The sequence below is a fragment of the Leishmania infantum genome, chromosome 26 (assembly GCF_000002875.2).
Source record: "Leishmania infantum JPCM5 genome chromosome 26".
NCBI classification, from domain to species: Eukaryota; Euglenozoa; class Kinetoplastea; order Trypanosomatida; family Trypanosomatidae; genus Leishmania; species Leishmania infantum.
The window spans coordinates 265859-291204 of NC_009410.2; the positions used below are offsets into that span (position 1 = coordinate 265859).

The 25346-nt window shown below is 60.6% G+C and overlaps 5 protein-coding genes across 5 annotated transcripts; all 5 read right to left on the minus strand.

Moving 5' to 3' along the window:
* Window positions 1–266: 266 nt before the first annotated feature.
* On the minus strand, window positions 267–2798 carry LINJ_26_0910 (conserved hypothetical protein; the record flags this gene model as incomplete). The annotated part of the gene is made up of 1 exon (XM_001470397.1): window positions 267–2798. The coding sequence occupies one exon, from the start codon at window positions 2796–2798 to the stop codon at window positions 267–269; it is 2532 nt and encodes an 843-aa protein (XP_001470434.1).
* Window positions 2799–4623: 1825 nt separating this feature from the next.
* Window positions 4624–6465, minus strand: LINJ_26_0920 (conserved hypothetical protein; the record flags this gene model as incomplete). The annotated part of the gene is made up of 1 exon (XM_001470398.1): window positions 4624–6465. The coding sequence occupies one exon, from the start codon at window positions 6463–6465 to the stop codon at window positions 4624–4626; it is 1842 nt and encodes a 613-aa protein (XP_001470435.1).
* Window positions 6466–7283: 818 nt separating this feature from the next.
* Window positions 7284–12500, minus strand: LINJ_26_0930 (conserved hypothetical protein; the record flags this gene model as incomplete). Its single annotated transcript, XM_001470399.1, has 1 exon — window positions 7284–12500. The coding sequence occupies one exon, from the start codon at window positions 12498–12500 to the stop codon at window positions 7284–7286; it is 5217 nt and encodes a 1738-aa protein (XP_001470436.1).
* Window positions 12501–14181: 1681 nt separating this feature from the next.
* LINJ_26_0940 (conserved hypothetical protein) lies at window positions 14182–15873 on the minus strand (the record flags this gene model as incomplete). Its single annotated transcript, XM_001470400.1, has 1 exon — window positions 14182–15873. One exon carries the CDS (start codon window positions 15871–15873, stop codon window positions 14182–14184), a length of 1692 nt encoding a protein of 563 aa, XP_001470437.1.
* Window positions 15874–19138: 3265 nt separating this feature from the next.
* Window positions 19139–23326, minus strand: LINJ_26_0950 (putative protein kinase; the record flags this gene model as incomplete). Its single annotated transcript, XM_001470401.1, has 1 exon — window positions 19139–23326. One exon carries the CDS (start codon window positions 23324–23326, stop codon window positions 19139–19141), a length of 4188 nt encoding a protein of 1395 aa, XP_001470438.1.
* Window positions 23327–25346: the final 2020 nt, after the last annotated feature.

Genomic DNA, 25346 nt, shown 5'->3' on the forward strand with positions numbered 1-25346 from the left:
CGCATTTGCTGTGAATGTTCTGTACTTGGAGCTGTCTTGCCCCTCTCCCTCCCTCTTTCCCTTTCACTCTCTCGACTTGTTCCATTTTGTTTTTTTCTTTCGTGTCTGTTCCCTCGGCGCATCGCTTCCTCTCCGCCCCACTGGTACTCTCTCACTTTCCCCACATACACACACACACACACTTGGCGACTTTCTCGGTCAAACACATACACACGCTTAGATACGCAGGGAGACACAGAGGGATAGGAAGGGAAGGAGGGAGACACTCAAGGCTTGATTAGGTGCTCTCGCTGCGGCAGCTCTACTTCCTCGTCATCCTTGAATACCGCCATGTGCTTGCGCTTGCGAAACCAGTACACAATCTTTAGATTCTGGAGCTCTGGCGTGTACGGATCAGGGTTGCAGAAACCGACCAGTGAGCTCTTCGTGCCTGCGGGCAGCGTCAGCGCCGAGTCACGCACCAGGTTCTGCATCGCGATAGTGACGTCGATGGACAGCGGAATGGCGTCACTGCGCATTGAGCTGTGCCGCGCCTCCGTGTCCGCCTCGGCCTCCAACGAAGCCTTAGCGGTGCCGCGGCGCCGCATCCACCCTCGGACGAGGCGCTTCACCACACGAGCCATAATCTGCGACGGCCACCACCCGGACGGCGAGCGGTTCACCCCCGGTGACACCGGGGGCACGATCTCGGCGAACTGAGGCTCAATCACACCGTAGCGAGCGTTGATAATAACAAGGCCACCCTTCCGCTCCTCCTTCGCGCGGCTCATCAGCACCAGGCTTTCGAGGGCGAGCTGCTCCATACGAGCCCTCTCTCGCGCCACGTCCATCTCCGCAATGTGCAGTTCACGCTGCTCGGTGTAGTACCGGATCGCCTTGGCGCGGGCGTAGGGCCGGTAGAGCATTGATCCGATGCGGTACAGCGTCAGTGGCGCGGACAACCACATGAGCGCGTGGCTCACCTTGGGCGAAATAAAGACGATGATGGGGACGGAGATGCGGTGGCGGCCGCGGGCGTACAGGATGGATACCTGATTCACAACGGCGAACTGCGCACTTCGCACAATGAAGAAGGGCGGTACGATGGGACTGACGGCATAGGGCACGACTGCCGTGAAGGCCAGGCCGTACCGCTGCGTCTTTGAGGGTAAGTACCAGGCCTCAATGCCAAAGGTCGACTGCCCAGCGAGCGGTGAGCAGTTCACCGAGTACTGCATCCGGCCGTACACAGGCGGGTGCTTGGGGTCCTTCGTGTCCACGCCCAGCACGAACTTCTTGCCGGTGAAGGCGGTGACGTACATGTTGTGGAACGCCATGTAGGTGCTGAGGCCCTGCTGCACATCCTCCGTAAAATCGTTGAAGCTGGAACGGAAGTAGCCGTGCTCAGTGAGCGACATGGCCAGCACATTCTCCAGCTCCGCCGTCGCCGACATCTTGCGCGTTAGGGTGAGCTCCAGCTTCTGCAGTAGCGCCGAGTTCGTCAATACAGTGAGCTTCGCCTTGAGCGTCCACAGCGGGTTCAGGGCACGCGCCTGCATGACGCACCACTTCAGCCCATTCACGGCCATGCGCAGCGACGTTTCATACGTACGCACGTCGTCGGGGCGGTACTCTGCCGCGGTGGTGAGGCTTGTGGTCGTCTTCTGCATCCGTGAGGTGCTGTCCGTGCGGAAGGTGAGGGAGAGCCGCGGCGCGACGAGATGCTGGAAGGAGCTTCGGAACGTCATGGACTTGGGCACGACGGCAAACATGAGCGCTTGCGGCACGGGCATGCGGTGCAGCCGCGGCGCCGCTCGAGGCAAGGCACCACCGCTGCTGCCGGAGAGGGACGGTGCAGACGCCTCCCCGGCGGCCAGCCCTCGCATCCGCTGTCTGAGTTGCTGCTGCACCTCCTGGTTCGGGATTAGCACAATGTGACGCTGGCCATCGATGACGACCTCCTTGGCCGTGAGTTGTGCCTGCACCGCGGCAGCCGAGGCAGGGGGAGCGCCTTTCTCAACCACTCTGGCCGCTGTGGTATTCGCCGGCGGTGTCGCGCTCTGCAGTGGCGCTGCTGCAGGAGCGGGTGTTGACGGAGCTGTTGTGGAGGTGTCGCCAACAGGGAAGGAAGTGGTGGCGGACGCGGTCATGGGTCGCGTCGCCGTCTGCTGCTCGTGGAGCGATGATGGGGCGGGCTGAGGCTGCTCAGACGGTGGCTTTTCGTCTTCGGAACTGTCTCTGCCTCCGTGGGTGCTCGACTCAGCGTCGTCGCCGTCCTCGACGCCGCTGCTGCTGCTGCTGCTGCCAATGCCCTCACTCGGCCCTGGGAAGCTGAACAAGTGGGCGGTGGAGAAGCTCACCGTTGTCTGCGAGGTCGCCGAGAGCATCTGTGCGGTGCGCAGCAGCTGCGCTTCTCTGTCGAGAGACAAGACGTAGTTCAAGATGTCCTCGCGCCGGTAAAGTCCGGCTGGGACGAGGGCCAACCGCTGGATCCCCTTGTCACCGCCTGCGTCATACGCAGCGCGCTGCCGCTCGTCGGACAGCACTACGTAGGCATCCTGCAGCTCCTGGAAGCGCTCGTTCATCAAGTTCTGCACCGTGTCGCATTGACTCGCGTGCTTGTCCGTATGATAACGCTGACTGAGGAACAGAAACGCACGGCGTATATCCTGCTGCGTCGCCTTTGGAGAAACGCCGAGGCGGGCGTAGTATCCGGACGGGTCTGCTGTCGTTGCAGGGACGCTGTCTAAGCCACTGCCGTCGGTCCCATCATCGTCGCGCAGCAACTTGGCCGCGCGAATCGTGTCCTCGTCGTCCATGTGTATATGTCGTCCCCCTACAATAACGGTGCTTCAAGAGAAGCAGAAAGAAGGCCGCGAGGATGAGGTGATGTGACAACGGCGTAGCGAGGCACACACAAAGGGCCACGGTGTGTGTGTGTGGCGGGGAGACACGGAAAGGGGGGAGGGAGAAGGAGAGGGAGGGATTAGACCAGCTGCACGACTCGGAACGCACAAAACGAAGAGTGCGACAAGCTCGTCACGGAGTTGGCGCGCAGGGGAGGGGGGCGTACGTGCGCGAGCGAGCCGAGATAGCTTGGCCAGACGCGCTGCGCCGCAGACAGAGAAAGAAGCGAAAGAGAGAGGAATCAACACAGCTATGCGGTCAGCCGAATTCCGTGAGGGCGATGCAGCTGTCAACACACAGAAACACAGGCGCACGCGCACACGCACCAGTGCCGGCTCCAAAGGCGAATTGTATTATGTCAGCGTGTCCATTTCTCTGCCGTGCAGCATGCGCTCCGCTCCGCTCTGCCCCCGGCCCGTCACAGGCCCACCTCCCGTCGTGCGAAGCAGCCGCGCACACAAGCCAGCACGGCAACGCCCCGACACCATCATCTGAGAGCAGGGCCCGCGCACCAAACGCTACCCACACCCGCCTCGCAGCCGCCCGCATTGTGCCGGTTGGCGACTGGTGCGTCCCCCTCGCGGTGGTGCAGGCCCCACACACCCACACCCACACACACACATGCCAGTGGGCAGTGTGAGGGTCGGCTGTGATGCGCTCGAGTCACGCTGGCACGCCGCCCGTCACATGGATGGCACAACCGAGCTCACGGTCGCAGGTCGCCCCGACGCAGCGCCGCCCAGGACCTGTCCACAGACATCAGCAGCCATGCATCGCTCTAGCTTCGCTACGTCGTGGGCGCTTGAGTCTGCCGCCACCAGAAGCGGTTCGGCATTTTTGGCAGGGGGATAGAGGAGGGAGGGAGGGGCTCTACACAGGTGATGGATTGATAACGCGTGCAACACACCTCCGCCTGCCCATCTGCGGCTATGTGCGGGTGTTTGTCTGTCTGGCAAAAAGAACTCAACCGCGCTAATCAGCGGGCGGAGTTGTACGTGTCTTTGCAGCTGTGGCGGTGGGATCGGGTGGGATGAGGTGGGGCCAAGCGAGGGGCTTCAGTGCAGGAGAGAGACGACGTGGGAGAGGGAGCAGCGAGCGAGGGGGTCGGGGAAGGGAAGAGGGCGTGGGGTGGTTCGGTGCTGCTTTAGCAGGCGTCCAGCCGCGACTGCCTACGCCCCGTGCCGCTCCCTCCCTCTGTTTCTCTCCCTTCCACGCGTGACCGCGGATTGCAGGCGCTCTGCCACTCACGCCACACGCACAGACTCCCACACGAGCGCGCGCGCGCCCGGATGGCACGAATCAGCCTGCCCGTTCTTTGCAGTGTGGATGGCGTATGCATGCGTGTCTAAATCCGCAACACCGAGCAGTCTGAGTGAAGCTCGCACGAACGGGTGGCTTGAATGGAGAAGAAAAAACGAGAGAAGGGCCGGCATGAGCAGCAGCAGCTGTAGCAGTAAAGGCAACACCGTTCCGTAGTGTGTTGCCTTGCTGTCTCTAAATCTGGGCGCAACGCTGGGTGTGAGGCTGAACGCGCGAGGGCGCACGCCCTTGTCGGGCACACGTCAGCCACAGCACGCTAGGCGAAAGAGGAAGACGAAGTGGAAGGCAGCATATTTTGCTCCCACTGGACGGGGAAAGCAGAGACACTCGCCCACACACCCACGCGCGCACACACATGCGGGAGTGAGGGTGGCGAACACGCCACTGCCAGCGGCCGACACATCGCTCTCCCTGCCCTCAGTCACTGGAGGAGACGGCACCGTGCGCGTACGCTTCGTTGTAGCCGGTGGAGCCTGTTGTATTGTCCACCACGGCGGCCAGCGGACTGTAGCGGGACGCCCACCGGCTTGCTGCACCCCACCCAGCCGCGTTGACACTGCTCGACGGTCGTCCCCACACGCCGGGCACGCCATACGTCGAGTTCGGCGCCGTCAGCTGCTGCAGCACATGGTACCAAACGTCGAACTTGCTTCGAATCTCCGTCGCGAGGCTGATGCAGCGGTGTGGTGTGTTGATGTTCATGCGGTAGAAGAAGCGCACCGGCGCCTCCAGCTGCAGGCACTCCGGTGTTACGCTCGTGATGGTGGACAGCTTCACCTCGGAACTGAGGACAGCGCTCTTCTTCGACGAAAGGGACCACATGAGAGTGCCGCGCTGCAGGTTCAGCCAGACGTAGCGCTGGTGCACGTGTTTGATGCGCGTCCACTTGTAGAACCAGTCACCAAGCTGCAGTTTCTCGAGTGTTGCGCTCAGCAGCACTTCCATTTCGGCCCGCTCCTCGGCCGTTGACGGGTGCGCCGCGTCGAGAAGACGCTGCATCATGCAATCCCCTTGGCTTGCGCGGCTGACCTCGAGGCCGTAGACCCGCGTGGCCATCGCCTGCGGGTAGATACGGAATCCAGGTGGCGGGAGGTACTGCGGGTTCTCCGCGAACTCTGCAAAGTCCTGCCTGCGAAAGGGGTTTCGCTGGGTGTACGCCGTCTGCGCAACGTAACCTTGGCCTCGGATCTCGCCCTGGCGGCGCAGCTCCTTTTGAGCCATCAGCTGCGCGTCAGCCTTGTTGGGTGCCGGTGCGGCGACCACACGCCTGTCCGCCGTTGCTCTGACTGGCCCTGCCACAACCGTGGAGGATCCACGTGTCGTCGGTGAGTGGGCGGCCGGACTCAGCGCTTGCGCCTGTTGCCGCTTGTGAAACGGCGCACGAGGGACGTTACTTGCCGCGGTGCTACTGCGAGGTGTGCTACTGCTTGTGCGTGGTGCGGGGCTCCTGGCCTGGTCAACACGTCCCTTGTGACGCTCCAGGCCGCGGATGGGGCTAACGGAGTGAAGTGAGACGGCGGCGGGGTGGCTATGGCCGATGGTCATCTGGTCCTTCGTCGTGAGCATGGAAGGCCCAGGTGCACGCGACGTCGGCAGACGTGGCGGGTGCCCGTCTGCTCTCCATTGCTCCCCCGGGGTTGTACTCAGACCAGAGCGCTGATGTGCGCGTCGCGACACCGGTGGCGGGACCGCACTCGCGGAACGCTCGCTCGATCTTGCCGGCGCGGGGAGCAGCGTCATCTGCGTCGCTGGTGATTGCCCACCTTGGAGAGCAGGGCTACTGTGTCGGTACTCGTTTTGCCGACTCTCACGCGCGACCTGCTGTTGTAAGGGCGACATCACAGACGCGGAGGTACTCGCCGACGACGCGGATGCGCGCAGTGGCCGCTGTGTCTTGTTCGGCTGCGTTAGCTGGTCATCGTGTGGCGGTGACGCAGTCGCTGTGTCTCTACTCCCGGAGGAGTTAGTGCAGGGAACCGACTCGATTAAGGAGGACGTTGTCGTGGAGGGCGCACTCTTGTACGGGGTCTTTACCGGGGTCGGCCGCTTCGCCAAGGGAGTCGATCGACCTGACAAAAGCAGCTGTGGAGCTGGAACAGGTGCGCCGCGGCGCCGCAGCGGCTGGTGAGACGGCTGCTGCTGCTGCTGCTCTACCACATCAGTCTCTCGCGGGCCAGAATCATAGGCATCGAAGGCGTGCGGCCTCGCATAGGAGGGGTAGCCGCTATCGACATATCGGCGACGGACAGGGTCAGACATCTTGGAACAGTTAAGCGATGGCGCGGCGACAGTGATGGCTTCTCATGTCGACAGCGGGCTCTTTTCTGTTGTGGTGCTGTGGAGGAGGGACAGAGAACGTTGTGCATGTGTGACAAGCACGTGAAAGGTGTGGTGAGCCGATGGGAGGATACTTTGAGGATTGCACTGATGTGAACAGATGTCCTCGAGCGCGTGAGCAACCAGAGCCTCGAGAGCCCGGGGCTGAGAAGGGGGAGGAGGCAGCGGAGACACCACGAAGTTCGGATGGCAACGTGCGTCTTTGCTTACCGAGAGAGCGGTGCGCAGCTCACCCCTCCGCACCACTTCCAAAGTGCCATGTGAGGAAGCCCGAGCCGGTGTGCTTGCATGTCCCTGTGCGTATGGGCGCATGCGAGGTGTCGAGGACGCGCGCGGGGAATAACGGGGGACAACAGAAGAATCGCAGGAACGCGACAAGGAGGGAGGACACGGAGACAGCGCACGCACACACACAGAAAGAGGGGGAAGGGGAAAGAAGAAAGGAACACGTACGCGCAGGCACAGGTGCGACCGTTGCATCTCTTTCCGCTTCACTAACGCTACAAAGCAGCGTGGGCAAGGACTGGGAAAGATTGGCACGCTATCCACCACCTCTCTCTGTGCCCGTGCCCCTCCTGAGCAGAAGGTGAGCAGTCTAAACAATGATCAAGTGAGAAACGCAATAGCCAAGCAGGCAGAGTGCAAGAGCATTACACGGCGGCGTGCGAGTCTTATGCGGCACTGCCACTTGCAAGCGTGAGAGAGAACTCGAAACACACGAGGTACAGCCGCGATAAATGTCAGCTACACCACTGTGACGTCGACCGCAGCAAAGGGTGTTCGCGCAGAACCCGATCGCTACGAAGCAACTCGCGTGTCCACTGCTGCCATACCCGCGGTGCTCGCCGCTCATCACCGCATCTGCCGAGGCACAGCACCTCGAATGCGCGCACCGTCGCGGAAGAGAAGCAAAAATGTCTGCGCAGATTGCGCACATCGCGTCTGTTGCACTTTGCAGTGGCCGCGTGCTCTGGATGCGTTGTCGGTGGCGCAACACTGCGGGATGCAGACGATGAAAATGTACATGCGAGGCGATACATCGCCTCCACCGGCGTGGCTGTGAGACAGGCAGCGCCGTGGTCTGCCTGCACGGCTGGCACGAAAACGCAACAGAGGTACCCCACCAGCTCGTGCACGAGTCGCTGCACCTGCTCGATACAGCGCAAGATAACCCGAAAGGCGACGAGTGCATCAAGCTGCGCTATCACATCTTCCGGCCCTTCTAGACTGCCCGGCATGCCGCCGCCGCTGTGATGGGCAGCTGCGCTGGAGGCCCTCGTCAGACAGGCCCAGCATTTCTCCCAAAGAACGGCGTTCGCAAAGTATACCACAATCGAGGACGTGCACACCAGTTCGGGAGACAGCAACAGGGAGGCGAGAAGCGCGTAAGAATCTTCTGCAACTCCCTCCGTCGGCACCACACCGCCGGGTGCGTGACAAACAAGGTGTTTCTCCGATGCCGCGACGAAGCCAAGGCCGCACAGCAGCTGCTCTAAACGCGACACGAGGTCTGATGATGCGAGCCCGCGCGACTGTGGGTGCTGGCCGAGTGAGTAGCGCATCACCGGCGTCGGTGACGGACGGTGGCGGCTGCCGTGGAAACTGGTGCCGTGAGCGTAGGGGAAGGTGCGAGAAGGCTGTGCGACGGCAGCTTGTGCCGAACTGCGGCGAAGCTCGCCCCACAAGTGCGCGGTGAGGCGCGTCGTCCAGCGCTCAGGGTGCTTTGCCTTGAACAAGTTTGTCGCAATCGCACCAACAACGGGATGTCCTTCGGTTCTCGGTTCGCCCGCCTCAACCTTGGAGTTGCTCGTCTCCCCGTGCGCCGCCGTCGTACAGGCGAAAGCAAGCACTTCGGCAGCTAGCTGATCCACCATACACGCAGCGCTCTCCGCCACAAGCTGCACAAGTGGCTGGTAGGCGTCGCTGTGCCACACAAATCGTGGTGTAATGCCCAGCCCCGACACAGCAGAGCGGTACGCATATGTAGCGTACTTGAGACGTGCACCGGCTGCAGACTTCGCATCCTCCTCAACGGAACCCTCGTGGACCGCCACCAAGGTCCTGCATCTTTGGCACCGGGGATCACACAGCGCTTGCCTTGCCAGCTGCTGCTGCGACCGACGAGCTAGCGCGGCACCGCTCTCGCGGTGCCGCTGACCCTCCCCCACTTCGAAAAGGACCAGGCGCAACGCGTAGCGGTGACCCCACTCCACAATGCTCTGACGCATGCTGCGGTGTTCGTCTGCGAAGCCATTGCAGCCGCCGACTTCGTCGTCCAACTCCGCGGTGGCTTTGGGTGGCGCACCAAGAGTACCCAACTTCATCTCACTCGGCGAAGCCTGAGACAATTCCGCCAAGGCGCCGTCGCCAGCAGTGCCGGGCCGCGGCGGCATCAGTGGCCGTATCGCAGACGTGCGACCGCTTTCGTGAAGGTCATGGGATCCGAAAAAACGAGGACCCTCCATCCCAGTAGCAGCAGCAGCTCCATGCTCCCACAAGAAGAGAATCGTGGCTACGCTGACGCCACCCTGCCTACGTTCCCTCACCGCCAACCCGTCCACCGTCAGTACCCACCACGGCATACCTGTAGCGCTGGAGGCCGGCCCTACCAGGCCATCGACAGGCATGCACGAGACGTAAGAGATACCAGCGCCACCGGCTGTACGGTAGGCCTGAACGGCACAGGCGCACCAGCCAATGTGCACTCCCGCCGATTGGCACCACTCCGCATACCGGCAAACCACTGACAGCTGAAAGGCAGCCAGCTCCTCTGTCGCCGGTGTCAGCAGCGCGGCATGCACCATGGCAACAAACGAGTCGCTGACGCCAGGCAGCTCGGAAGCCACACCGTTGCCGTCAAGGATGGCCGCCGTGGTGCCGACCGTGCCCTCCGGCCTGCTGCGGTAGAGTATGCGGAGAGCAAGATGCGAAACAATTGAAGGGAGAGAGATCGGGTACCAGCCAAATGTGGGCGCGTCGCATTTCTGGCGCTGCACGGAAGGCCGGCGCAGCGGCATTGGACGCTGTTCCATCAACTGCAAAATGGAGCTCATGACGCGAGTGTTGGGGAGATCGCGAAGTCGCTTGAACCATGACTCGCACATGCGGCAGAAGCGTTCCTCGGATGCGGCGGCCATGAGGGTCAACTGCTCACGCAGCTTGTCCTCTCGGGGACTCTCGTACACGCAGGAACCCTGCTGGAATAGCTGCGAGGAGGCGCAGCATGTAGGTGGGGACATGCCGGCTCTCGCGGTCAATGACACCCCGGTCGCCGAAGGGCAACGAAGCGGACGCGACACAGCAGAGAAAGCATACCAGCACGCACACAGATCGAGTGGGTCTCGGTCGTGCCGAGTGTCCGTCGTCGCGGCCCACGCCTCGGTGAGGAGCGAGCACAACCGGCGATGCATCGACCGGCACGCCTGGTCGCATGGGTCGTCGGCGACCCCCCGAAAAGGAAAATTGGGTACCGCCATCGCCGCCTCGGCGTGTGCGGCGGTTGCTCTTGTAGCGGGTGATATGCCACCGCAGCTCTCTCTCTCGTCAGCCCCCTTCGCTTCGGCGCCCGCAGGCGTCGCCACAACTGCGGCAGCAGATTCCAGCTCCTGCAGCCACGTCGCGTGAAGCTGCAGAGGCCAGTCCATCGTCCACGTGCGCCAGCACTTTAGCAGTGCGCAAAGGAATTCAGCCGAGGATTCGGGCAGCGCACGAGGAGGTGTGTGGGCGGACGACTGAGGGCGTTTGCCACCGTGGCCAAGAGCTAGGACATCTTCAGTCATTGTTGCGCCCACGGTTCCACAGGAAGCGGCCTCAGCTGTCGAGATCGCCGCGCACGCCAGCACATGGACCAGGCCGCAATGCAGCAGTCGCTGCTCGTGAAGCTGAACAAACTTCTGATGCTCGTGCATTGCACCTACCGTACCGGCACGGCCTTGGCTGCGCTCTACTCTGTCCGTTAGGCGGCAGCGCACAAGGTTCACGAGGCACGCCAGCTTACACCATGTCGTCTCCTCCACAAAGACAAGCTCAGCTGCAGCTGACGGTCCAGAGCTGATGGTGGACGCTGCGCTCGACAACACAGGTCTGACAGACGTGATGGCGTTCAGTAATCGCAGGACCACGTCCAGTTCACACGCGGGGAACGCCAGCCCCTGCTCCTGCTGCTGGCGCTGACGCTTGTCAAGGAAGCCAAGCCGCTGAAATGTGCTGCACCTGCGCTGCGCGTCGAGCGTGCCTTCCACCAGCGCCGATATCACCACAGCGGTCGTCAAAGGTGTCACCACGGCGGCCCACTGCAGAGCAAGGCGATAGCCGACATTCGCCATTCCACGGACGAGGTGGCTGCAGGCGCACGTACCGATCAGACTCAGCCGCAGAGGTGGTGAGGCAGACCGTGGCGCGGCGGAGTCGCGCATGCCAGCCGCGCCACCGGCTGCCGCCCTACGACAGCAAACGTCAGGCGCGGTGCATGGACCGTTTACCATACGCTCCAACGCAGCAGCAGAGAGGCAAGCGAAGTCGCCGCCAAGGTGGTACCAGCCACGCCGCAGCTCTGCTGTCCATGCGGAAGGCCGCGAAGACTGCACGCTCCTCTTCAAATCAGCGGGCGAGAGCCACGAGGCCTCAGCGTCGCTCCTGTCACGTAATACAGGGACGCTGTCAACGAGAAGCCACTCAAGCATCGCTAAGCATGGCCGAAGTGTCTCGAGGGAGGGCAGCTGCGGAGGATGCTCAGAGCACGCCCACAGCAATGGCGACCCACACGGCACGACGCAAGGTGCCAGCTCTCTGTGTAGTTCATGAACGACGTCAACCAGCGAGTGCACGGCAAAGGCACGACCGGCGGCGGATGGGATGACCGGGATGGCGCGGCATACCACCGTGGACCACCACCAGCACTGTTGGCCAAGTGAGCGCACTGTGCCCCAGCGCGACGGATCAAACGCATGTCGGTCGCCTGGGGCCGCACCACCGCTGCTGCGCGACGGCTGGAGCGTCTCCGCCGTTGGAACGGATGCGCGGATGCCCGTTCGAGCCGCGAGACGCTCTCGCCCGTTCGCTCGCGATTGAGTCGAGTAGAGAAACCGCACAACGGGGTAGGCCACGGCAATGAGACTGCAGGCGTGCCATCGGTCGCTGCTCTCTTGTCGTCCGAGGTGTTGCTTGGTGCAGCTGTTCATCACGGCACCTCGCCCACTGCCGCTACAGTCCCAGAGCTGTCGCTGGGCTGTGAAAGACATCAGCACCGCCGCTCCCCTTAGTAAGAAAGAGCTACTACTGTCGTCACCTTCTCCGCGGTCGTGTCGTGATCGCCGGCAGAGAGGGCCTGTGCGTAGCGTGTGCCAGTCCCGTAGACGACACAACGAGTCAGTGACGTGTCCACTCTCGCCGAGCCAGAGACGCACGTGCACAACCACACACCGGCTCAGCGCGCGGCCAAGCGGCTCCAGGGCAATCAGCAGTGCCGCATCGCTTATCTCCGCAGCTGGCAAGTCGTCGCTGTCGCTGCTGCTTTCCGTGACTACGGCTGACCCACGTAGCCAGGACGGCAGCGCCGGCACCAGCAGCCTCTCCATGACAGCAAGGCACAGGGACGGATCAATGCAGCATGCGTTGCCGCTGACGATGCGCACGAGATGGTCGACCACGCCGTTGTGGTGGATATCTGTTGGCACAAGGCAGAGCAGTGTATCGAGTGCGTCGTTGGGGCAGAGCGGAGCGACGGGAAGGCGCTCCTCCAGCAACGCGTAGACAGCCGCAAACTTCCGGTGATGTAGGCAATCGGTGCCGCTGTAGCGCCACGAGGCAAAAGCCCGCCATGACTGTGACACCGGCGGGGCGAAAGTGCCACTGCTGGTTGTCGCGGCCATTCGCCGGCACGCCCCCATGGGCATGCGAGGCGGCGAGCGTGCGGGCAACCGCAATCTGGAGTGCCATCGCGGGAGAAAGATGGCCATGATGAAGCACCCTGGTCTCCGCCGACGTGATGGGCTCGATTGGAACCCCCCCCCCTGTCGTCGACGCAGTGCCCTGTGCTCTGTCGCACTGCCGCCTACTGGGCGATGTCACGTCGCCCTCCACGTCTTCCGTCCTTCCGGTTTCTGCTCCTCTTTCCTTCTTGCAGAGGGTGTGAGGCGAAAGCGTCGCCGTCTGCTTGTAGGGCAAAGACCGATACGCAGAAATCGGGACTGTGCCGCTGCCGCCTCCGAGCCCATTTCTCACGCACACGCACGTCGAGTTCAGTGCAGAGGCGGCCTCTTCTCGAAAGCAGCGAGCCTCTCGAAGAATCGTTGACAAGGACGCTTCTTGTACTATCTGAGCACCCTCGCACCCACACCAACGGTTGCACACACAACCCTTGTATGTGCGTGCGAACGACGTTGCGGCGGCGCAAAGAGTCTGGGGATGTGTACGCGTATGCGTTTGCCTGTGTGTGCCTACCTGTGAGGAGTGGCATGGCGCGCATGCTGCGTAGACGACCGAGCGGGAAAGGATAAAAGAAAAGATCGGAGGAGGTAGAGGAAGAGCCACATATGAAGCGAGTGTCCTTGCAGGGCTGAAAAACATGAATTCGCCAAGCAGGCAAACGAAGAGAAATCAAGGCCGCCTGTAGGACGCGAAGGAGGCACGATACCTCGGATACATCAGCACTTGAAAGAAGGTACAGCATAGGACACGACACGCCACACACACGCACATGAGCGCCATCAGGGAGCCTCTCCCTCCCTGTATCATCTCGCTGCTGACGGAGCAGCACCCTGCATCACCGAAATACGCGTCTTCGCTGGAGGGTTGGATGAGCAATCACACAGAAGCACACGCACACGCATACATACACGCTCAGAGGTGCCCCTCCCCCAGCTCCAGCACCGGAGTGCACGAAAGCTTCAATACACCCGCCACTCCACCCGCCACCACCAATACCCCCCTCTACCCACGTTGGTGCACGTGCATGAATGCGGTCCTTCGGATTATTGTTTGTTGCCTGCGTGTTGTTCACGGTTACCTTCTTTAAATTGGCGTTAATCGAGTCGGCGATGCAAAGAGAGAAAGAGGGGTGAGTGGGGCGGTGGGGCACGGTTTCTTCACGCACCCATATACAAGCACACACGCACACATGTATACATATATATATATTATATGTACACGTGGACGAACGCCCCGCGAGGCAGCAGCAGGGCTGAGAGAGAAACAAGAATGGAAAAGACGGTGCTCCGGAGCGACCATCTCCGCATCCACACACACACACACACAAACTCCAGCTCCGGCCTCACCTCCCTCGCCAACGCGCTCTCACCCGCCCCCCCTCCCCGCCTCCCTCGCAACCTGCTGCTCTCTACTGGCTCAAGCAGAAACCAAAGACAAACGTGTGAGCTTATCAACTCGGCAGCACAAACTCAGGGAGTCTGCCATGACCAAGCCAAAGAACGTTGGGGCATCAAGTACATGCACGAGGTAAGCACTGCACTGTCCCTCCTCCGCCCCCGTCTCGCCTTCACGTGTGTGTGTGTGTGTGTGTGTGTGGGGGGGGGTGCCTTTGGCTTGTTGGGATGGAAAAGGCAAAGACGCAGAGGAATCGAGGAGGCAGTACCGCCGACACCACAACAGTCCACACGAGCGCACAGCAGAAAAGTGAACTCACTCAATGCGCACCTTCTTGCGGATGTCCGCCACCTCCTCGTTGTCGCTGTCCTCGTTAGCCATTAGGCTTTCTTCGGCACCTGCAGGCTCAGCGCCATCGTCAATCTGCAGCTCGTCCAGCATCTCCTCCAGTGCGATCTCAGGAATCTCGTCGTCATCCTCGTACTCGTTCTCTGCCGCATCCGCAGCTGTCGCTGCTGTGCCACGCCGCGCGGCGATCTCCTCGTCCATCATACGATAGATTGCAATTTCCTTGCGCAGTTCTGCGTCACGCTCAATTTCGTCCTCAAACTCGCATTCGTCTTCGTTCACACCACTGTTCGCGCTGGCACCACCGCGGCGGGCAGGTCCGCTGATGGACGTCGCCTCGCCCTGCGAAGTCACAATGTCGAGCTTCTTTAGCTTCCACAGGCGACGGTTGCGGCGCGCTTTCTGCGACGGGAAGAATTTGCGCACGAGAATGACATCCTGCAGCTGCTCCGGCTTGTAGCGATTCTCGTCCAGGTCCTCGTTGTTGAGGATGCGCCCCTCCAGCAGGTACCCTTTCACGAGGTCGCCCGGGTGGAGCACGCCACCAAGGTGGGACTGCACGATCCACTCACGGCCCTCGCCGACCTCGTCCGACAGGCACACGGTGACTAGGCCAAGCTGGTAGGTGCCGTTGGTGACGGGCATCAGCTGGCACTCGAGCACGTAGAATTCAACCAGCTCGCGCGACGTCTGCAGTGACGCGAAGGGCTTCTTCCAGTACAGGGCACCGGTGATTTCGCCAGCACGCAGCGTTCGCGGATCCATGAAGACGATGGAGCTGAACACCTTGTGCACCAGAACCAGCGGCCCCATCCCACCCAGAGACTTGAGGTAGTAGTCCTTGTACGGAATAAGAATAAGGTCCTCGCGGCAGAGTGGTGCAATATCGAGCGCGAAGGTGAAGTGCTGCACGGCCGTGTTATTCTTGGAGTCGTGGGAGACAAGCTGCACGGCATCGCGGCGCGTCACAGGCGCCGTCTTGTTCAAGAACTCCAGGAAGTTCATGGCGTGGCTCTTGTGGGCAAAGAAGAAGTCGAGGCCGTCAGGCTGCCCCTCAATACGGATGAAGTTCTCGTGCAGCCGCTTCTTCAAGATGAGCTGCTCCAGGTAGAGAAACGTCTTCTTGTGGTTCACCTTCTGACGGAGCTGCACGCACGCGTCCCACTGCGGCTGGCCGGTGGCGACCCTCTGGCACGTAGTGCACTGCTGCCACGTCACAACGTACTCAACGACGCAGGCTTGCTGAATAACAATGTTGTTGAAGACCTCTTTCTGCACGGTGAGGCGCAGCTTGATGCGCTTACTGTGCGGCTCAGTCCAGAGAAACTTGGCATCGACAAGCTTCGCCTTGTTGGCGTTGCTGTTGCTCCCGGCACTGCTGTTTAGCCCCTTGATGCGCTTCAGACAGATGGTAAGCAGCTCGCGGCTCTCCAGCTCGGCGCGAGCCCAGTACTTGGGCGGCTGCAGGTATCGGCCGCACTCCGGACAGTGGATGAGGATGTACTCCTTCTGCAGGTCATCGGTGATGTCAACATGGGCACGGAGGCAGTTGGGGCACATGTTGCTGAGGTTGCTGTCGATCACCAGGCCGCACACACAGCACTGGACCTGCGGCACCGCTTTTCGGTCTGGGTGCTGCTCATCGTGGTCGAGCTCCATGATGGCCGCGTCACAAACCCCGGCCACGCTAGTAAACAACAACACAAACGGAAGATCTGTGGCAGAAGAGGGAGGGAGGGGAGAGGGAAGGCCAGCAGAAAGACGCGTACGGGCGTGCCCTGCTTCAGGCTTCCAGAGAGAGAGAGATCGAGAGAGGGGGGAGGGAGGGAGCACAAGAACGAGTTGGGAGCTACGGAGTGCTCGAACGTGTAAGACAATCGTGTGGGCACCGCACTGCGTAGCACGTGCAAAACGATCTTTGCAGTGAGGGTGAGGCACGCGTAAAAACTCACTCTCTGTTGTACTGCAGCGCATAAAGTGGCGAGCGAGTCGGAAGTCAATCGTGAAAAAAAAAGAAGAAAACGAAGAAGAGCAGCGCCGGCAGGAGCAGCAGCAGCAGCAGCAGCAGTAGTAGTAGGCAACGAAAATGGATGCCGTGCGGCGCAGCCGTGTGTGCGTGTGTATTCCAAAGGAGAAAGGCAAGGCAGGGGGAGGGGCGTGAAGCGTGAAAGGTCGATGCAGAGAAAGAGGAGGAGCGTACTTTTCAATACTTGGGTGGAAGCGAAAGTGTAGATGCCACCGGAGTCGGCGTGGATAATGGGGTTCGGTCCGAAATCGAAGAAGCCACCGCCACCGTGTTGCGCAGGCACGCAGATAAGTAAGTGTTGACCATAAGCTTATGTGTCTGTGTATTGCACACAAGGAGAGAGGGGACGAAGAGACGGCGGCATCTTCCCTTTTCCGTCCCTTCAATCCACATCGAGCTACAGAAAGACTAGGGGGCCACCTAGATGCGCCATTCGGCAACCACGCTCTCTCTGTCGGTATCGCTCTGCCGCTACAGGCTGTGCTTGCCACCTCCCCAGACACACAGACACCCCCCTTTGGTGGTTGTGTGTGGGGGGGGGGAGGTGGGGGGCCTCGCTTCTGTTGTCCATGCCACCTGTTTGAAGAAGGCAATCAACTTTCGCCGCGTGTGATGGGCGAAAAACAAGCGCACGCAGCCCGTGGAACACCAACGGTCACAGCCCCGAAGATGAGACAGAGCGGGTGTATCAGGGGAAAGGGGGAGGGGAGGGGGCTGCACCGAAGCGGCCGACAAGTATGTGGCACCCACTCTCCTCCGACAGAGATGCACAGCTGCTCGCAGGCCAAGACGCACACCCACACAGAAAGGCACCGCCCCCCCCCCGCGTGCGCAAGATCGTCTGCACCAACGGTGCACCACTCCACGAGTAGCAGCGACACACGTGCACGAGGAGGCGTAAACGACGAGAGGAAACAGACAAGGGCGGGGAGAGGGGAAAAGCCACCTGAACGGGGGTGGGGGTGCCAAGAGATGATGGAGAACGGCGTGGGGTGGCAGCAGGCGAAAGGTAGGAGAGGGCAGCGCTCAAAAGAGGAAGGGGGAAAACAAAGGGGGTGGGAACAACACAACCACAACGAGACGCCTATCGAGATCAGATGCGCGCGAGGAGGGGGCAAGCCAACGAGAGAGATGAGAGGGGAGAAAGCCAGAGGGCCGCGGGAGGAACAGAGAGAGAAGCTGAAAAGAGGTGGGGAGCCGTGCTCACACGCTTAGAGGTGATCTTGTGGTGCCCGTCGTTCATGGTCGATCCCCGTCGAGGTAGAGAAGTGAGTGGAAAAAGGTCTACCTCTCCCGCACTAAGAATGAAAACGACAAAAAGGCTGGTCGGTCAACTAGGCGGTAATTGCCCGTGCCGATGCGGATAAATATAAACTATATATATATATATACATGTGTGTGTGTGTCGGGATGTCAGTGGAGCTGGCGAGAGGTCTCTTCTGTCTGTCCCCCGAGGCGCGCATACTACGCACGTGACGCACACGCACCTACACGCACGCGTACACAGAAGAAGCACGCATGCACACAAAACACGAAACCGAAAGGAGCGCCCAGGAAAACGGACAGCCAAAATAGGGGGAATCAAAAAGACACGCACACGGTTGGTATCACCCAAGTCAGCAGTGATGAAGCGCCCATACACGCCTGCAGCAACGCGCCGCTCTCACGCTGCCAAGTGCACATAACCACAGCGATCCACGCATAGACTACCCACGACAAGAGAGGGAGACTGGAGAGAAACAGGGGGGTTGGGTGGGGGCACCAGAAGCCAGGGAGCATCCTCGAAGAGGAAATACAAAGACCACAGACGGCCGAGAAGGTCGTCGATAAAGAGAAGAGTGCGTGAGGCGGAGACAACGATGCGGCTGACAGTGGTGAAGGAGAGGGGGGGACAAGAAAAGAGGGAGAAACAAGTAAGGGAAACAAAAGGTGAGGTGGGGTGGGGGGAGACAAGGGAACAGATTCGAGAACAGAGAAGAGCGGCAGCCGCCAACTGATGACAACGTCAACGATGGTAGTGACCCTACCACTAACAACCGCACGGACGAGAGAGAACAGAGAACAGAGAGCAAATAACGCAGACGCACACATACGGAGAGAGAGACACCCCATTCGACGGCAGAGGACAGCGCTAGCAGAGAGCATGGAAGATGTGTGGTGTATGGTGTGTGTGTGTGTGTCTGGGGAGGGCGGGTGTCATGCAGAGCCACGAGCCACTGAATCGACAAGAACAGCAGAACAACGAGAGGCAGCAACTCACACGCATGGGAAGAAAAAAGAACAAAAGAGCGGCTGCATGGCACACACCGTCCGACGCAGCGACAGCGGCCACCAGTCGTCCACATCATCATCCTGTCAATCCTAAATGGATTCCCTCGCCTTCTGCAGAAGAAAAGCAAAGACGAGAGAAGAGAGGGGGGAACGAGGAAGATGGAGAGAGCGGAGCAGGGCTTACGGGTCGGGGGTGGAGGGGGGTGTAGAGGGAAGAGAGCAAAGGCACTCGAAAGGCTGAAGCAACGGCGAAGGAGATGGGGGACGAAACAGCGCTACGTGATCCGCTTCCACATACCGGAAAGGGGGAGGGGGAGGGGTGGAGAAACATGAAGGAAGAGAAAACGAAACGTAAGAAGGGCGAAGAGGAGGCCCACTCTGTGGCCACAAAGACACACACGCACACGCGCACACACACAAACACACCAGCGCAGAGGAGGAGGAGGAGGGGAGGGTAGAACGGACCATAGCGTATCCACTCTTTCTGTGCGGCGAGCGAAGCTACACATATGGCCATCCACCGCAACCCAATCAGACAGACATACATCACCAACACACATAGATACAGCATCACACTAAAACAAGTACAGCTCAACGTATAGCAATGTGTGAAAGGTTAGCTCTCCTCTAACGCGACGGCGTCTTCTCCTTGGACGCGGCCCCAACCCCGTAGAGCCACTGATGGCTGAGCAGCTTCTTCGCTGAGGGTCGCTTCTTGGGGTCGTACGAGTGCAGGCATGACAAGATGAAGTTGGCTGCCAGTTGCGCCTCGCGGAAGCCGAGGTACGGCTCCAGTTCCATCTCCAAGTTCCGGCGCGGGTACGAGTGGTAGCGCGAGGCGTATATGAACTTGCCGTTTCGGTCCACGAAGCGGTGCAGATACTCTGGCGGCGGGCGAAACCCGCTCTTCGGTACCGGAGTCCCTTGAATGATTGCGTCGTAGTAGTCGTTGTTGCGCACGCGAATGCTTGTGATCTCTGACGGCAGTGGGCCGAGGATCTGCATCATCATGGCGAGATGCTCGATATCCATATCGCGCGGTTCGCGCGTCTTCCTCTTTGGATCCATCAGGAAGCACCCGGTGATGAGCTCAAACGTCATGCACCCCACGCTCCACACGTCCGTCGTGCAGGTGAAGTCAAGGCCCAGCAGTACCTCCGGTGCGCGGTACTCGCGAGTCTGGATGAGCGTGCCGCGATGGTTATCCACGACACCAGACCGCGTGACCGGGAAGTTCTTCTTACAACGCATGAGCGGTGCCAGCAGGGAGGCGTCAACGTTGCTGCACGCAGACATCCAGAGCTGCGCAGAGCCCGGCGGCTCCAGCAGCGCCGACAAGCCGAAGTCTGCAAGATACACCAGTTGCTCCGTCGACTGCTGCGCCATGGACTTCTTGAAGTCCTCGACGCTGATCATGTGGCTCCGCTCCTGGTTGTAAATGCAGAACTTCTCCATCGAATTCACCAGCTTCGAGTCCACCGCCGAGCACAGCACATTCTCCGGCTTGATGTCGGTGTGCACGACGTTCAGCTCGCTCAGCTCGTGTAGCGAGATGAGCACCGAGAGGACAATCTCTTTAATCATGCGCAGGTCCTCGGCGTTGCGTCGGCTGCGGTCCGCCTTCATGCGTTCGATGATGGAAAGGAGGTTGGGCCCACAGAGGGGAAGAACCATGCAAGTGTGCATGCCGAACTCGCCCCGCACGTCGAAGCAGTCGATGATGTTCGTGATGGCGGCATGCCGCGGGAGACGCGCCTCTAGATAGCGCAGCAAACTCACCTCGTAGCGGGTTGCCTCCTGAACGTTGGAGCGACACTTGGCGACTTTGACGGCGACGAAGGCCTGAGACAAGCCGCGACCCAGGGTGGCGTGCTTTGTATCGTAGCCCAGCCATACCGTGCTGAACTCGCCCCAGCCCAGCTTCTGAATCAGCACGTACCGCGAGTGAACGATGCGGCCCGGCGTCACGGTGAGATAGCCGCCTTCCTTGTACGCGTTCTTGTCCTCCTCGAAGCGGTCGCGCCACTGGTCGATGTAGCGCTGCATTTGAGCGCGGCTGGAAACAAAGGAGTAGCTCGCTAACGCCGGGGGCGCTCTCAGCATGTCGCTGGCAACTGAGCTCGTCGACGCAGTGCTCACACTCGTTTGCCGACGCACGTGAGCGCCACGGGCGCCAGCTACGGCGCCCATGTCCATGGAGGAGGCAGAGGCACTCGACGCGGCGGCAGCTACTTTGCTGGAGAAGGAGCTGCTGGCGGCAAAGGTGGCGGCGAACTTCTCGCGCGGCCCTCTCTCACGGGAAGCCACGTTGCGTGCACTGACACTGCCGGCGCGTACCACGGTGCGCACCCTCTCCAGGCGGCCAGTGCCGCTAGCTGCAACACCGGCGGTACCACCCTTGGGTTCCGTCAAGGTCGTAGCGTTGATCGACCTGGAAAGCGACGCTGAGGACGACAGCTGTGCGCGGCTGTTAGAACTGCTTCGCGTAGCAGTGGTAGCGGCGCTGGAGCTGCAGCGGGCCTCGTCCTCCTGCACCGCGACTGGCAGCACCGTGTCGGCCGTCAGCGTCAGCGCCTGCGACGACCGCTCCGGCTTGCGCACCGCGTCGACGGAGACAGTGGGGGAAGACACAGCTGTCTTTCGCACCCGTGCAGCCATCAGGGCCGTCGACGCCACAGACTTCATGTGCTGCTGAGACTGCACTGCCTTGCGTTGCTGTTGCTGCTGCTCCGCCTCGACAGCGTCGTCATCACTCTCCGCTAGCAGCGGTGAAAGCGGTGTGAATAAGGTCCCGTGCTGGGAGGCGATCGTGGCCGTATGCACCGGCGTCTGGGAATCCGCACGTGGCGAGTACCCTGGAGTCGTGGTCGCCGTTGTCGTCGCGGTGGCAGTTGTCGCATCACGGCTATGACTTAGCGTGGTGTGCAAGGTCGAGTAGCTGCTGTCTCTCTGGCCCGCGCTGTGGACCATGCGCAAAATGGTTGTGCCCGAGTGTGCCGTGAGTTCGCTGCAGGAGCTGCCGCCATTTAGCGGTGCAACGGCAGTGGCTGCCGCCGATGTCGAGGATAATGACGCCGCGGCTGCCGTTGGATCGGCGTGGTTGACGGACGTGGCAGGCGTGCTGTTGTTGCTCGGGAGTGAGGGGACAGGAACGCGTACACTGATCACTGCCGGTGCCCTCGAAGGCGTCCTCACCTGTGTGCGCGTTTTTACCACGGCGCTCGCGCCGACACTGGTAGCGCCGGTCGGCATTGGCGGTGTCGCATTCGAGCCGCTCGCATCTGTACGGCTGTAGGAGAGGTCGATAACGCCAAACATCGCAGGTGACTTTAGCGCCTGCGGCGATGAGGACGTGGGTGCCAGTGGGTGTATTGGCTGCGGCTGCGGATGCGGAGTCCCGGTCGACTGCGAGTCGATGAAGCCTTTCTCGGGCGATTGGTGTTGGGAGAACGCGTGCGGCCGCGGCGGCGACGCCCGCGAGCCGCGAGCTTCACTGAAGCAGTCAGCTTCTACCCCACCCGGCGCACTATCGTCGACTCGGAGAGGCGTAGAGGTGGTTTTTGGCGACGTCTTCAGCGGCATCACCGGCGTCGACTCGCGCGCCGGCGATATAGCGGCTCGCGGATGGAGGTGCGAAGATGGCGGCGCATCTCGGCTGAAGGGTGACGACGCGAATGCATCGCGGGGCCAGCTTACCGAAGACGGCGAGGTGTGCCGGTGGGGCACCGAAGCTGCAGTTGTGGGTAGCCGCTCCTCAAGCGAACTGTTGAGCGCCAGTGAGTTGTTGTCACCGTGCTGCCGTGGGACGATCTTGTCCGCATCAGCATCGCCGGTGGGGACACTACCCGGGCTAGCACCTCCTGCCGCCGCGGAAGAGCTTGCGCCGACGGGTGTTGTGACGTTGCCAGGCGCATAGCGCTCCAGTGTCGATTGCTGCTGCTTTTCCTGCTGCTGGGAGGCCAGCCCATCCAAGGCGCACTGATATGGTGAGGCGCCGCTCACTCGGGCGGGGCCGGCGCCTCCAGAGTGCGATGGCGAAGAGTTCAGCATCCCAGACTGGGCGAGCTTGCTCGGGTGAGACACCTCTTCTGGAAGCATCACGTGCCCCACGTTGCTGCGGCAGTTGCCGAGGCTCTGCTGCTGCGGAGCGCTGGCCATCATGCCACCACGGTTAGAGTTCGGGCTCGTCAAGCCGCCCCAGGAGGCTTCGCCGAACGATGTCAGCGCGGTTTTCATGTGAGGGGACTCGTTGGAAGCAACGCCGAGCGGCGACGAGTATGAAACGGCGGCTGCGATGGAGTTGAACGGCTGCGGGCAGCGGCTCTGCGGGTCTGGCGAGTGAGCCTGCAACGGAGGCAAGTGGCGCGAGGCCATCACCGACGACAGGGAAGGCGATGATGCCGCGCACCGGTTGAACCAAGTGGGGCAGACAGCGGAGAGATCAGAGTTGCTCTCATACATGCCGGCCTCCGTCATGGCGCTGCTCGGCGATGCCGAGTCGCCGAGTCGACTGTGCGGCGATGCGTGGCTGCGATAAAGGGGGGATGCTCGGTCGTATGGGTTCATGCTTCTGTCGGGCGTGGCAGGGCAGACAGTGTACATGAGTGGCGAGCCCGGGTTGGAGGAGGACAGCGCACGAGGATGCTGCTGCTGTTGATTCTCGGGAGACGACTGAAAGCACTGCTGTTTCTGCAGTCGCATGCGGTGGGGAGAGGGGCAGCGCGGTGACGCTTCCTCGTCACCGCGCACATCACGATGAGGAGGGTAACGGTGGGCGCCACCGCCGTTACCTCCGGCGGTGCAGTCGGGCCCCATTGGCGTGTCTCGTCGCCTGTACTTCGGTACGTTGCAGCCCGCGTAGTGTACCAGCGATGAAGTGTCGCGTATACGTGTGCTAGCCTACAGGAGGACGCCGTTAACAACAACGGTAAACAAAGAGTGTGCGCGAGGCACCGCGAATACGCTGAAGGGCGGTGATGGTGTGGCCCGTGGCCGAAAACAACAAAGTCCAAAGCAAAGGAGAGAAGCAAACCGTGGTTCCACGAGTGGCGGGCGTGCTAATATAGAAACGACGGCAGACAGTTCACCAAGCAGAAAATCGGCACGGGCACACACACACACACACAGCACCACTCAGCGTGGTCCCGGAAAGAGATGAGAAACGAGAAAAAAAAGCCGGCAAGACGAAACAGGAAGGAGAGAGAGGGGGCGTGCCTGCACCGGAAGAAATACACACCAACGCGCACGCGCAGAGGGAGAGATCACGCACAGTGAAAGGCAGGGACGAGGGGGAGGGAAGGAAGCGGCGTCTTCTTTTTGGTCGTTGAACAGAAAAAAAAATAAAAGAAAAGGGAAGAAACAACGAAGAAACTTTTCTGCACTCAACGACCTGCAGAAGGGGTGGGGAAGGGGGAGGTCTGGAAGCGTGCCGACTGTGACGCAGGAGGGGAAGAGCGAGGGAGGGACTGCAGGGACAAGAGCCGAAGAAGATACCAAAACCACAGAAGATAGGACTGAAGGGAACAAAGAGCGAGGCAAAAGCATGAACAGCAGCAACAGATGCACGCACGCACGCACGCAAGATATGTATTTATATATACATATATAGGGAACAATTAAAAAATGCAAGGGGATAGGGGTGAGGGCGCACGGAAAGAAGAGGTCAAGCAGGGAGTACGCAGATGGGGAGACGCGCAGGCGCCTCCGAACACACGTACACTCACAAGAACGTCAGAGAGAGAGGTAGGTGCATAGAAGACCCCACAGCCGGCAAGGATCACCCACGATCAGCGCGTCAATCAGAAAGAGAGGGGAAGGCGGGGAGGGGGGAGGGAGGGAGAGAGACACCGGTGATAATGACGCAGGCGACAAGGAAACAAAACGCCAAGACAGAAAAATTAACAGCACACCGAGACGCGAAGAACAAAAATCATATGCTGCCCTACACATACCGACACATGCATGCACACACACGCGCACACATGCATGCATGCATGCACATAGATGTGGAGATATCCGCACACACACGCACAGACAGAGAGAGAGAAAGCGAAAATGGAAAGAACAAGGAGGTGGCCTACAGGAGGAGATTTAAGGAGCACGTGCCGGATTCGGGTGAGCTTTCTTTCTAATGCTGTTTGTTTGGTGTTCTCTTAATTTGTGTGTGTGTGTGTCGGTGTGCGCGACTACGAGACGAGAAGGGGCCGTGTGAGATAGATATAACGAAGACCAGGAGAAGCTTGGGACAGATCAAGTCAGGCACAAGGCAGAGTCGCAGGGGAAGAAAGACGAGAACAAAAAAAAACGAAGTGGTGAATCACGTGACCACACGCACGCACGCTCACAGAGAGACACACACGCAGCCACACTCGAATCAAACGCACAAGAATCGATGAAGCTGATTCTGGGTGCAGAAGAGGAAAAACGGAAACAGAGAAAAGAGATGAAAATTGACCTCACCGCGTCACTCAGTCGCGCTTGTCTGAACGGCCCCGGCGTCGTAACAGAAACGCAACGGGAACAGAAGCGAGAAGACACACACGCACAAGCACACAGCGATGGAGGGAGGGGGCGCAGATCGCAAGAGAGAATGAGAACAACAACAGCCAAAGGCAACGCAAAACAACGCCAAAGCAAGGAGAGTCAGATTACCCCAACCAGCTAGGAGATCTCCGTGAATGTGGTGCGTTTGTGTGGGAGAGGGGGGAGAAGGGGGAGAGAAGTGCGTTGGAGACGTGGGCGAATGGCCAACAAGAGCAACTTCAAAAGCACCGCCGAAACAAAAAAGAGAGAACACAAGCGCCTGTGATAGTGTTGGCGTTAGAAAGAGAGACGG